A 13825-nucleotide genomic window follows, 5' to 3' on the forward strand; every position below is an offset into this window, starting at 1 on the left:
CCCGCCAATCCTAGCGCCGCTCTCATTCCAGTGCCCCCCGCGCGCCAATCACAGCGCGCGTGTCATCGCCGCGCTCCGCCCCCCTGCTGGGGTGCGGGGGTGGGCGCCGAGCAGCGCCCCCTGCTGGGAGGGCCGCGGGGGGCGGGGGGAGGAGAGAGCAGCGCCCCCTGCTGGAGGAGCCGGGCCGAGCAGCGCCCCCTGCAGGCGGGAGGGGGCAGCGCACGGGAGGGCACGTGCTGCGGAGGAGCAGGAGCCCAGGAGTGCGGCTCCCCGCCCCGAGCCCAGCCCAGGATGGGGCCAGCTCTGCATCCTCCAGGTAACGCCGTGCAGTGCCCGGGGCTGCGGGGGGAGGAGAGAGCAGCGCCCCCTGCTGGAGGAGCCGGGCCGAGCAGCGCCCCCTGCAGGCGGGAGGGGGCAGCGCACGGGAGGGCACGTGCTGCGGAGGAGCAGGAGCCCAGGAGTGCGGCTCCCCGCCCCGAGCCCAGCCCAGGATGGGGCCAGCTCTGCATCCTCCAGGTAACGCCGTGCAGTGCCCGGGGCTGCAGCCCCCTGCTCCCAGAGCCCCTGTCACCGGGCAGGTGCTGCAACCCGCCAGGCGTCCCCCACGTGCAGGGATGCCCCGGCTGACGGAGGGAAGGACTAGATGCCACCTCTGCCCTTCCCCATGTGATGGGGTGGGAGGGGGGAGAAATCTGATTTATAATCTAATGCCACGTTTTTGAGGACAGGGTGCTGGTTGTCTTTTCTTCTCTGGCCGATTTGGGCAGAAAATAAGGCAGTATACCCAAGTGAATGTACAGTTCCTATTTTTTTTTTGTAGGCAATCAGGACTGGTAGTAGGGATGGTATCGTTTATATTAAACTAACAAGATTTTTGCAAAAAAAAAAAAATTCTTTAATCGCAAGCTTTTGGGCTTGTAGAGCATTTCAGCAGAGCATTTTAGTAGGAAGGAAGAAAATGCTTGAAAGGTGTTCATAACCACAGAAAATACAAAATTGCTCACCTGCAACCCTTTTTACTGATGGCTTTGGCTGCAAATAGCAGAGGGTTTGTTTTTTTTTCCTCGTTATTGCTTATCGACACTTTCCCAAGACTCTTTAGAAAAGAGTGTTTCCAGGTGGGGACAAGGCAAGCAGTCCAGTTGGTTTCTTTAAAGAATGATTTAGAATTGGTATCGGATAAAGTAAAAACTGTAAAAAGCTATTGGGGATCATTTCAATACGCAGGACAGTGCATTCAGGGAGGGATGCTGCTATCCAGCTCTCAAAGGACAGGCTGATACTCCTGCACCATTTTTCTTTATTCGCTGCTGCATTTAGTCATGTGTTATATAATAAATCTGAATGTTAAATGCCATCTAAAATCAAAAAGAATAATGAGCTTTGCTCAGAAAAAAGATCTACCCATTTGTCATTTGATTCTGTCTTGGGTTTCCACTCTACTTATTTCACACTCGAAAAAAAAAAAGCCTTTGCATTGTAACAGCACAGAAAATTAAAGCTTTCCTATATTACCTTAGTAGTGGCTATTGCATGCCCAGGAAGCTACTTAATTTCATAAATTCTTTTTTTAGCAATAATACTGTATATATGTGTATAATCTTTCATGCCCAAATATTACCAACTGCCCCACAAACAATATACATAAAGCATGGCTGCAACATAGGCAGTTGCAGTCTGCAGTGGACTGTAGCATCTAACTGACATGCAGTACAGTGGGAAGGGAGAATTTGGATCAAGGACCCAGGCAAACTACCTTTTTTTAGATAAAGTACCTGGAAGAGCTGAGCCAGAGGAGAGGTCTAGACCTTCATCCAAGCACTCTGGTATATGCTATCTTCCACAGAACTGATTTTCATCAGGAGGATCTGGTTTTTAATAAGATACTATTCATTCTTTTTTGTTGAAAGGGCTAATGGGTGTGTATTGAAATAATCCCCTAAAACAGTGATCACGTACTGGTAAGATTAAAATCTGCAGGGACACCGTCAAATTAAAAACCATATATGTAAATTACTTAATGTATGTTGATAGCTTAATCTGAAATTATTACAGCTCAAGGAGTTTCTAAAATTCATACCCGTAGGATTAGTTGTCCAGGTAATAGAGCGAGATTTGGCTTTATTTTGATGTTTTCTGCAGATACTGTTTTCCTGCCGTGTGTGGGGGTGGGATGTGTATCTCATAGATAGATCAATAGATATGGGCTGCAGTGTGCAGTAAGAGGTAGTCATATCCAAATACTTCTAAGAGAAACATCATCAAAGTAGAGTTGAAATGGTCCAGCCTTCCCATTCGTTTTTTAGATAATGGATTATATAGATACAGATATATATGGGAGATGTAGAAGTGGATGGGAATTTGGGCAGCAGTGGCAATGAGATGATTGAGTTCAGGATCCTGACAAAAGGAAGGAAGGGAGGGCAGCAGAGCAAGGACCCTAGACTTCAGAAAACAAACTTTGACTGCTTCAGAGAGCTGATGGGCAGGATCCCCTTAGAGGCCAGTCTGAGGGGCTAAGGAGTCCAGGAGAGCTGGCTGTATTTAAAATAAACTTTACTGAAGTCACAGGAACAAACCATCTCGATGTGCAGGAAGAATAGCAAATATGGCAGGCAACCAGCTTGGCTTGGCAGAGAACTCTTCAGTGAGTTTACACAAAAAGTGGAAGTTTGGACAGATAACTAGGGAGGAGTATTGCTAGGACATGCAGGGATGAAGTCAGGAAGGCCAAAGCACAATGGAGTTGCAGCTACCAAGGGATGTGAAGGCTAACAAGAAGGATTTCTACAAGTATGTTAGCAACAAGATGAAGGTCAGGGAAAGTGTGGGTCCCTTAATGAATGGGGGAGGCAACCTAGTGATAGATGATGAGGAAAAGGCTGAAGGACTCAGTGCCTTTTTACCTTGATCTTTACAGGCAGGGTCAGCTCCCAAACTACTGCAGCAGGCAGCAGTTTAGGGAGGAGGTGAGCTGACTGCCTGGGCAGTAGCTCTGCAGAAAAGGACCTGGGGGTTACAGTGGACAAGAAGCTGAATATGAGTCAGCAGTGTGCCCTTTTTGCCAAGAAGGCTAACAGCATCCTGGGCTGCACTGATAGGTGTGTTGCCAGCAGATCAAGAGAAATGATTATTCCCCTCTATTCTGCACCAGTGAGGCCACATCTGGAGTACTGGCCAATTTTGGGTCCCCCACTATAGCAAAGATGTGAAGAAATTGGAGGGAATCCAGTGGCGGGCAACAAAAATGGTTCAGGGGTGGGGAACATGACTGCTGAAGAGAGACTGAGGGAACTGGGCTTATTTAGCCTGCAGAAAAGAAGATGTGGGGAGGGGTTTGGTAGCAGCCTTTAATTACCGGAAGGGGGTTCCAGAGCATGGAGCTGGACTGTTGTCAGTGGGGGCAGATGACAGAACAAGGAGCAAGGGTCTCAAGTTGCAGCAAAGGAAGTTTAGGTTGGATATTAGGAAAAACTTTCTTACTAGGTGTATGGTGAAACACTGGAACAGGTTACCCAGAGAGGTGGTAGAGCCTCCATCCTTAAAGGTTTTCAAGACCCAGCTAGACAGAGCCCTGGCTGGGATGATCTAGTTGGGGCTGATCCTGCTTTTGAGCAGGGGGTTGGACTAGATGACCTCCTGAGGTCCCATCCAACCCTAATTTTCTGTGATTCACTGTGTGTAGCAGGGGCCAGGCAGAGCCCCAAACTCACCAGGACGAGGGCTGCCAGCATGAATCTGGTAGCAGATCCCTAGCCAGGCTCATGTGGAAACAGTAAGTCTGTGAGCTGGGTGTGCCCTGCTCATTGTTCCCCTATCCGGTGGCGGGGTTACAGCATGGCCTCGTGTACCAGGCACAGGGCGCTACCCCTGCGGCTTCCCTGTCACCATCAACTGGCCGTGCTGGTAGGCGCTGCCCACGCTGCCAAACTGCAGTAAGCTGCCAGGCAGGCAGATGGCGTTGGGAAAACGATAGGAGCAGCATCCCACACCTGGTACACGAGGCCGTGCTGCACCACTGCTGCTGCATAGGAGAGCAGTGAGCTGGGCATGCCCACCACAGCACCCAGCAGCCCGGGAGATCCAGGTAATAACGCTAAGGGCTGAGGGGGCAAGTCTGTGCCATGCACGCTGGTGTGGGGGCCTAGCTCCACTTTCTAGTGGGTAGAAGGGGTTGCTGGTTGCAGATAGAAGGAGCTGCTCCTCCAGCTGCATGCTTGGCTCTGCCCCGGGCTAGCACCGACACACTCAAGCTCCTTCCCCACCCCCGCCGTCTGGGTCCTTTTGCTCAGCGGGGCTCACGTCCAGGATGAAGCCACCGCCACCACAATCCCTCTGCATTCTGCTCTGTGCATGTCCCCACCTGGGCATGGTGCCATTTTGTTCCCCTCCCTCCCCCTGATCTGGCCTTTGCTTCTGGGCTGCCCCAAGTGAAACTCTGGCCCCAGCAGCTGAGAAGGCACAGTGGGATCACTTCCTGGCTGGGAGGGGGACTCTGGGGGTCCAAGGCTGTGCTGAGCCACGAGCATGGTGGAAAAGCTGGGCAGACCCTGGCTGAGCTCTCTGTAGGCCAGGGTAGGGGTTTAAACCCCTCCCAGTCATACATAGGCCTTCCTGAGCCTTCCCCAGCTCAACTTCCATCCAGCCTAAAGAGAAGGGAGGCCTTGCTCTAGTGTCCCCCAGCTTCTAGCCTGGGTCACTGCTGGCAAGTGGCTGCATTTCTGGAATCAAAAGTGAATGTCTATTGACTTGCTTGTTCGTTCAATCCACGTAGGTTAGACTAACCTGCAAAGATCGAATCAGTTCAGGCTCGGGCTTTTTGAGTGTCTGCACTTAGCCCTGCTGAGCGTGCAGCACACAGGCCCCATCCTAGTGTAGCTATTTAGCCTGGGAGTCCCTCTACACAGTGACATCATGCAGAAATGACTGTTTGGGGGGCAAACACCAGAAGGGGATAGTTAAGACTGAACAAAAGTTGCTTCGTCGTTTTCACTTCATGATAACATTTCTAATCAGTTCCAGGTTTTGTCCTTGCGGTTGTTATTTTAAGGGAAAAAAATGCTTTAAACAAGTCTGCAGCTTCAGCCCTTCATTCCTGACATTGTCTTTTTTATGATTTGAACAACAGGCAGATCTTTACAGGTCTGTGTTATATACTGCCATGCAGGCATGTCTTGAGTCATGATTTGGCACAAAAGAACCTTTAATATTAGCTCCATCCTTTCCTTTTCTCCTACTTTGGCCATATTCCCAGGTTTATTTATGGGGACTGACTTCTCCCTTTATTAGCAGAGAACTATTGGGCCTAAACGTGTGTCACGTTCTGTGATAGATTATACGGAGGTGCCAGATCTAGAAAACCATGTTTGTCTGATACATCAGCTCTAGTTTGAAACCAGATGTCAAATCTGCTTCATTTTCCATCTTTTAATCCTGTTTGCTGTTTTAATGTTTTGATGTCCTCAGATGGAAGTATGGATCTACAAAGAAAGGCCTTCACTGTTAAACTAAGGTATTTTCCTGCTTCTTTCCAGACAGCTAAAATAAATTACATTAACTAATTTCCCATTTGCTTTAATTGTCTGGAACAGTGTTGCAGCCCTCAATTCTGAACTCTCCTCTTTTTTTTTCACATCTCTTGGGGCTGCAGATTTATCTCATCATCTTTGCATCATCTCCTTCATATAGTGCTGTCTCAGCACTGTCTCAGTTGTATTTCTCATCTATTTCTCATCTTCCCTTCCTCACTTACTGCAGTTCTCCCTTCTCTGGTCTCTGCAAGTCTGAGCTGTATGGACTGTAGCACCTGCAGACTTGTGTTGCTGGCCTTCTCTTCTGTGAACAGGAATGCATCCACATCTCAGTGATTGTGCTGCCTTGCATTCATTTCAAAACCCAGTTAGAAAGGGACTATATAGCCTCTTTGCCCTATAGACTTGCATCAGCCTGCCTTGCAGAACTTATCCAAACTCCTTTGCCTACTTCCCTCACATATTACACCGAATGCCGAGAGAAGAGCCAGCCTTCTCTGTAACGCTTGCCAACGGAAACAGCTTTCTTTAATATCTGTACCTCACTAGCACTCCAGTTCATTTCAGATCTCATCTAGAGTTACCTCTGCTCCCCTCTACTTCCACCTTTTCTTTTTCTTTTGTTATGCATTTGATTCTTGTTAGGAGGTAGTGTGTGCGTGCGTGCGTGCGTGCATATAAAAGATACTGTGGAGAATAGGGGACACAGGCTGTAAATCTTCATGTTTTGTTACACAAGTGGGTCTTATCTGAGTAGCCTTATTGACTTGACATGGACAACTCGCCTACATGACTTCTTCTTTTGTGTCTCTACACCACGTTTGACCATTTTGTTGCATGGACTTGTGTTTGTTTATTGTACTTTGCAAGATCTTCCATTGTACATGTGTCTGCAAGCATTGGGCATTGCAGAAGGTGTTGCATAGCCTGAGACTCCATGTTGCAGTCACAGATGATTGAACCAGTGGTATAGCCCTACTTCTTCATTAGTTCCTTGGAACATCCAACTCTGGTGCATAGGCAGTTGAGACATCGCCACCTGTACCATGGTTCATCAGCCCCTGGTGGTAAAGACTCAGCTGCTGAAATGTCCATTTTTTCACTGTCAGGTTTTTGGGGTTTTTTCACCCTCTTGTTCCACATCCGTAGTCATGTCTCCTGTGGTATGACATTGAGAGGTTGGGTACTGGTGAGGAAGCTCCTGCATGAATTCAGTTGTTTGTGTGCTGCAGGATAGTTGTACAATGGGTGTCTCGCATCTTCAGTTTCTCTCGATCGTTCTGTCTGGCTGGCATCACTCAACAGCAGGGACACATTGTTCAGGCTGGTGGGCTTCAGGCATCCTGCGATGGAGCTGAGGCACTTAGCATGTATGGATCTCTCCCACCCAGGACATGCATACTAGGGAGAAGAGAAGCTGAAAGTCAGAGCAGTGGTTCAGATGGTTAAGGGGTTAGCTCCCTATTTTGAGCTAGCCCTACAGGGCTAGTTATATAAATGGGATTGGATTGTACATTCCATCACTGGTTTGTCTCTTCCCTTTTGCATCTGTCCATAATCTAAAATATGAACTAGGAAAGCTGAAATATTTCAACTGTACTTTGATGGTGTTCCTATTAGGATTAGTTATGCAGTATATGACTCTTTCTGTATACTTGAGCTCTTTTATATAAAAATAAGTGGAGAATTCAAGGTATAATGAAAGTATTGATATAACAATACTAATTTAGGCACAACCTACTATAAACTTAGATTAAGGAGATCATAGCCTCATAAGACCATAAAAACAAATGAAGCTTTTCTCATATTGCTTCTCAAGGTTCTTCCCTCCCTGCAAACAAGGTCAATCTTTCATTTTCACAAGCAAAGTTAATAATATTATCATCCTCAAAAATAAAATGTAATTACAAAAAGTTACAGATGAAACTGTGTTTTAATGATGTCTTCATAATATTCACAGAACTTATATACTTTTAAAAGAGCTACAGAACTTTTATTTGGGCGGTCTTATTCCCATTGCAGGGATTAGGTCTATGCGAAGCTTCGAGTAGTGATTCGATTTGGAAGAGATACAGCCCGATTTGGTGGCTAAATCTCCGAATCCGAATCGAATCAGGGGACCAATTAAAAGGTCCAAATTAATTCAAAGCTCTCCAAATCTTCGTAAAGATTCAGAGAGCGTTGGTGATTTAAGCAGTCCCTGGTGGCCCTGGTGCTCACCGGGTGCTGCCAGGCAGGGGGGTGATCCTTGCTGCCCCCCACTGCTCCACGCTGCATGGGGGCTCTGCATGAGCCCCCCAACCCCGCTTCACTCCCGCTGCCCCACCATGAGTGCTCTGCCCACCTTAGCTCCGGTCCGTTAAAGAAAAAAAAAGCCGAGAAAAGCCTCAGGACTCACTGTTCCTACAGCAGCCTCGGAGCTTTGGGGGGGTTCATGCAGAGCCCCCCATGTGGCACAGGGCAGCGGGGATCGCCCCCTACCAGACAGGAACCATGCATCCGGGGGTTTTCTCTCTTTTTTTTTTTTTTTTTTAAAGGGCCAGAGCTGCACGGGCCGGGTGGGGGCTGAGGGATCAGGGAGGGTCAGGGGGCTTGTGCAGAGCCCCCCACGCAGCATGGGGCAGTGGGGATCCTCCTGCCCCTGACAGCACCCGCTGAGTTGGGGCTTTTTTTTCCAAGTGTAGAGAGCTGGGGTGGGCGGGCAGCCATTGCCGGGCTGGGAGAGCGGGCGGGAGATGGGCCTGCCTGATTCAGAGTTTTGGCAGGAGCCGAATCGCTGAATCAGATTTGGCTGAATTCATTCGGTACAGTGATTCGAATCACCGAATCCAATCACTGTCCCCCAAATCAGCTGAATCTGATCCGAAGCAAATACTAGCAGCTTCGCACAGGCCTAGTAGGGATCCATTTTCCATAAAACAGCAACTTTACTTGCCAAAATATTTGTTAATTAAAATATGCACAGTATTGATATAGTTAAAAGGCAAGCTTCCAGAGTTCACAGATACAAACCCACAACAGAGAATGGGCAACACACTTCATAATCCCCAAACAGATAAATCAGACATAAAATGTTCTATTCCAATATTCCCTATTCTAAGAGTATATAGAATTCCAATATATTCTGAGGCAAGGAACCGAATGCTTAGGAGGTGCAAAATACTTAAGTGGAGCCATGCTGATTTACATCTGCCAAGGACCTGGCTTCTCAGTTGTTTCAAAATCATTACTGCAGATTTAATAAACAGCATATCCAAATGAAAAGGTGAGTTTTGCAACATGCCCTGAAAATTTGTTTTAATAAAGCTGAGCTCTGCTGGAGCAACAGGGGGAAGATGTTTCAGAGATAAGAATCCCCTCTTGAAAAATACCCCGCTGGTAGCATGCTAATAGCTCCCAGGCTTTCTGTAAACATGGCTTCCTGAGATGGCATTTATGATGCATGCATGGAATATTTGGGCAGGCAAAATTCCTAGACGGGCCAGTATGTCAGATAGCTTTTGAGATTTGTCACAGGGTATGGATGCTAGGGCTGTGTGAAGCTTCAGTCCCTGATTTGATTCAGCCCGATTCTGTGGCTGAACCTCCAAATCCGAATCGAATCAGAGGACCTTTTAATCTCTCCGAATCGATTCGGAAAGATTCGCAGATTTGGACATTGACACAGCTTTAAATGTTTTTTCTACATATCTCTAGGTAGCAGGAGCTCGTGAATGCTGAGATGCTGGGGCGCATGGCGCATCCCACAGGAGCGTGGGGGTGGGGCTTCCTAGCGCGCTCAGCAGCAGACCCAGAAGTGGACCAGAAGCCTGGTTCAGGGCCAGAGTCGGCCACCTGGCTCAGATCTGCAAGTACCAGCTGCCCCTGCCAGGGAGGATGGAGCCCACTCTACATGCCCCTGCTGCTGCCCTCTGCCTCACCACTGTCAGCCCAGAGCTGACCGAAAGGGAAGATGACTTGGCTATATTCATAGATGTTAGGGGCTGGAAGGGACCTCACAAGATCATCAGGTCCAGCCCCCCTGCACTTGGGCAGGAAAGACTGCTAGGGTCAGGTGACCCCAGAAAGGTGCGCATCTAGTCATTTTTTGAAGATCTCCAGGATAAATGATTGTACCACCTCTGTAGGGAGTCTGTTCCAGACCCTGGAAACTCGGATTATAAAGAAATTTTTCCTTATGTCCAATCTGAAGTGTTCTTCTAGCAGTTTGTGTCCACTGTTCCTTGTCTTCCCCCGGGGTGCCTTGGTGAACAAATGCTCCCCCAGGCCCTGATATACTTCTATACTTATAAGCTGCCACCAAGTCCCTTCTAAGTCTTCTCTTCTCCAGGCTAAACAGTCCCATGTCTTTTAGCCTCTCCTCACATGGCCTCCTCTCCAGACCTCTAATCATGTGCGTGGCCCTCCTTTGGACTCTCTCAAGCTTCTCCACAGCCTTTTTGAAGTGTGGCACCCAGAACTGGACACAGTACTCCAGCTGCAGTCTCACAAGAGCCGAGTAGAGTGGGAGGATGACATCCTTAGTCTTGCTTGACATGTATTGGTGGATGCATGCTAGTATTTTATTTGCTTTGCCAGCTACGGCATCGCATTGGTGGCTCATGTTCATTCTGTGGTCTCTCATGACCCCCAGGTCTCTTTCAGTTATGGTGCTGGCAAGTGTAGCACCGCCAAGCTTACAAGTGTGTTGCAGATTATTTCTCCCCAGATGGAGCACTTTCTCCGTGTTAAAGGTCGTCAGGTTTTGATCCGCCCTCTTTGGAAGCCTGTTCAGGTCAGCCTGTATCCCCAGTCTGTCCTCCAGCATGACCGCAGTCCCCCATAATTTGGTGTCATCCATGAACTTTGCCTGCATGCTTTTAACACCCAAATCCAAATCATTGATGAATATGTTGAAAAGCATTGGTCCAAGTATTGAACCCTAAGGAACGCCACTGGTCACCTTATGCCATGTCAACTCATTGATGATGAATGACGATGAAGATCCTGATGCCCCCTGCATCTGCCACCACATCTGAGCCTGGGCCACCAGTAAACACTGGTGGGAGCTCATAGTCCTCCCCACCTGGGATGCTGGATGCTGTGTGCAAACATTCAGAATGTCAAGGGGCACATTAATGCACCTGGTGACCCAGCTGGCTCGAAACATTGAGCAACAGGACACTGATGTGCCCAGCCCTTTGGTGTGGGGAAGTCCACCAATGGCTGTGCCATCTTGGATGTTTGTGGGGCCATCCAGGCTGGCCTAGCCACATGGGTCATCTGGCTGGCCAACGCCAGGAAGGTGGTGGTGGAGTTTGGGATCCTTGGGTTCCCCAGCTGTTCTGGGACTTTTGATGGGACCCACATCCTCATTTTCTGCCCCCCCAGGAAGGGCAGCAGTATGTCAACTGGCACGGTGCCCACTTGGTGGTGCTTGAAGCAGTCATAGAACATCACGGCCACTTCACGCATGTTAACACCAGGTGGGCCCATGACACACGCATGCTGCAACACTTCCCACTCCAAGGACTGAGGCATGGACCTTTGCCCCAGGGATCCAGGACCAGATCATCGGGGATGTTGCCATCCCACCAGTGATCATGGTGGATGCTGCGTACCTGCTCCTTCCTAGCTGATGCGCCCCTTCCTGGGGCACCTGGATGCTCGGCAGCAGCGCTACAATGAGGCAGTCACCTGCTGCCAGTGCACTGTTGAGTGGTCATTTGGCCAGCTGAAGGGGCACTGGCAGAGCCTTGCCATCTGCCTGGAGGCAGTGCTGCAGCACATACCCCACATCATCGCTGCAGTTTATGTCCTTCGTAATGTGCAAAGGACCCAGGGAGAAATCTTTGAGCCCAAGTGGATGGAGGAGGCTTGCCGTGTATCACACAACACATCCAGTTACAGCAGCAGCAGAGCTGACCAGTTCGGAACAGTGTCGCAGATGAAGATCACCCCCTCCGATGGTGGCACATAGGAGTCAGAGTGAATGAGGCCATCACTGCCTATCTTCAGGACCACCCCCCAAGTCGGGCACCAGCCTTCTCACTGCCTATGCCAGGCCACCTGCCATGGGGCCTCCATCCCCACCCACTGCCAGGACTGCAACAGCATAGGCAGTGTGGCTGTTGTGAAAACAAAATCAACTTTCTTTGTATTCCCCCTCCCCAAAACTTCCCCAACACCAAAAGCTCAACACTGCAACAGTATCCCACACGAGACCCTCCACAACCCCACCATCATTCATCCAGTTGTCCCCTGTGCACAAACCCAGAAATACACTGCAACTATTTACCCAAGAACAAGGGGGAAAAGAGAGTCTTTAGGGGCAGGGGTAACACCAGGGGAGGAGGCCCCTTAGACCTGGGCCTGGTCTCGGTTCTGTATGCCACCACCCTTTGTGCAGATGCCATGCCGTTGTGGCCAGGGCCCCAGCTGCTCTGGTGAGGAGGGTGTGCACTCTTCCTCAGAGGCAGACACTACAGTTAGGCCTGGGACAGGGAAGCAGGAACAGCACTCCTCCCTCCTCTCCTGACCCCCACTTCTCTGCTGTGCAGGCCCAGCCTTTCCAGCAGAACAGCCTCCCCCCCTTGCCAAAACTCCCAGCTGGATGGAGCTGGTCCCGGCCAGGAGGGCAGGGGGGAGGTGGTAGTGTCACCAGGGCTGTGCCTGTCAGGCTGCAGCTCTGCACCTACTGGAGCTAGTGACTGAGGGTCCAGGGGCTGTAGAGCAATGCATCTATCCTGGTAACAGGAGAAGCTGGGCACTGCAGGCTGGGCTAGCTGTAACGCTTGTCCCTTCCAGGTGGGGCCATGCGGAGGCCATGGGCAAGGTGGGGGCCCCCTTTGGGCAGCAGGCCACCCAAGCACACACTGGGAGGGGACAGGCAACCCCAGGATGGCCATGGTCCTTGTCAGGGTGCCAGCCCCACATTGCTCTGACTTGGGGGCCATCTCCCTGGCCCTGCACCCAAGCGTGAGGCTACTCCCTGGGGACCCTAGCCAAGGCCTGTTCGTGCCCCATGCCATGGTTCTGTAGCTGAAGATGGCCCTCCATTTCCTCTCTCTACAGACAGCCCGTCTGCCAGGGGAGAGGCCACTGTCCAGCGCCTAGCAGCTGCCCGGCCACTCTCAGGCACTCTAGGGGCCATCCGGATGCGCCACCTACACCGGGCGCAACGCACGCGGCGGGACGGCATCCAGGAGGAGCTGCTCCGGGCAGAGCGGGCACACCTCCGGGAGGCCCGGGAATACCGCCAGCGGGTCCTGGCTGAGTTCCGCCGCTCCCGCCATGACCAGGCACTTTTCCTGGAGGAGGTGCGGGCCGGGAGGGTGGCACTGCAACAGCTTTTGGCAAAGATAATGGAGGAGCGGCAGCTGGCCCAAGACAGCTACGAGGAGCTGAGGCAACTGCAGGCCTCCATCAACACTGCCATTCAGGAGAAGCTCAGGGTGTCGCAGCAGCTCCTAGCCGCCATCCCCACCCTGACAGCTCATACTGCTGTGCCGCAGCCCATGCCAGCCCCAGTATTGGCTCCTGGACCCCCTGACCAGCCCACGTTCCCATCACCAGGGGCAGGTCCCAGCTGGGAGCATTTTGCCGGGCTGGTGGCTCAGGTGGTACCCCAGCAGCCCCCACAGGCCTGCCACAGCCATCGAGAGGTACCGCTCCTGCCTCCCCGCTTCCTGGTCCCGGGCGTAGCTGCAGCATATGCCTCTGAGGAGGAGCACCCGCTGCCTTCTCCAGAGCAGCCAGGGCCCCAGCCACGACAGCATGGCCTCCGCACACGGGGTGGTGGCACACAGGGCCACGGCTAGGCTCAGGGCTGAGGGGTTGCCAATCTCTGATTCCCTCCTCCCTGTGCCTCCTCCCCTGGTGTTACCTCTGCCCCTAAGGACTGTCTCTTTCCCCCTGGTTCTTATGTAAGTAGTTACAGTGTACTTCTGGCTTTGAATGGTTTTGTGCAGGGGGGGTGGTGGGACTGGGTGAATGGTAGTGGGGTTGTGGAGGGTCTTGTTTTGGGTATTGTTGCAATGCTGAGCTGTTGGTGTTGGAGAAGTTTTGGGGAGAGGGAGGGGAAATAAAGTTGATTTTGTTTTCACAAGAGCCACACTGCCTATGTTGTTGCAGTCCTGATAGTGGGCGGGGATCCTGGACCCCCTGACCAGCCCACGTTCCCATCACCAGGGGCAGGTCCCAGCTGGGAGCATTTTGCCGGGCTGGTGGCTCAGGTGGTACCCCAGCAGCCCCCACAGGCCTGCCACAGCCATCGAGAGGTACCGCTCCTGCCTCCCCGCTTCCTGGTCCCGGGC

The 13825-nt window shown here is 51.0% G+C and overlaps 1 protein-coding gene across 2 annotated transcripts; it reads left to right on the forward strand.

Moving 5' to 3' along the window:
• Positions 1-347: 347 nt before the first annotated feature.
• Positions 348-13527, forward strand: LOC106722683. Of its 2 annotated transcripts, none has more exons than XM_014523939.2 (2): positions 348-516; positions 12585-13527. In XM_014523939.2, the coding sequence occupies exons 1-2, from the start codon at positions 492-494 to the stop codon at positions 13328-13330; spliced, it is 771 nt and encodes a 256-aa protein (XP_014379425.1). In that variant the 5' UTR covers positions 348-491; the 3' UTR covers positions 13331-13527. The 2 variants fall into 2 exon arrangements, 1 of the variants encoding a protein (XP_014379425.1); XR_001358684.2 differs by lacking the exon at positions 12585-13527 and adding an exon at positions 9228-9616 and having other exon boundaries at positions 381-516.
• The last annotated feature ends 298 nt before the right edge of the window (positions 13528-13825 follow it).

Source organism: Alligator sinensis, unplaced genomic scaffold (genome assembly GCF_000455745.1).
Source record: "Alligator sinensis unplaced genomic scaffold, ASM45574v1 scaffold1153_1, whole genome shotgun sequence".
NCBI classification, from domain to species: domain Eukaryota; kingdom Metazoa; phylum Chordata; order Crocodylia; family Alligatoridae; genus Alligator; species Alligator sinensis.

Excerpts from the sequence above, each read along its gene's own strand:
- LOC106722683 (XM_014523939.2), top strand. The coding sequence starts at position 492 with ATGGGGCCAGCTCTGCATCCTCCAG. Across the intron at positions 517-12,584 it reads GCCAGCTCTGCATCCTCCAG|ACAGCCCGTCTGCCAGGGGA; the intron begins GTAACGCCGTGC and ends CTCTCTCTACAG.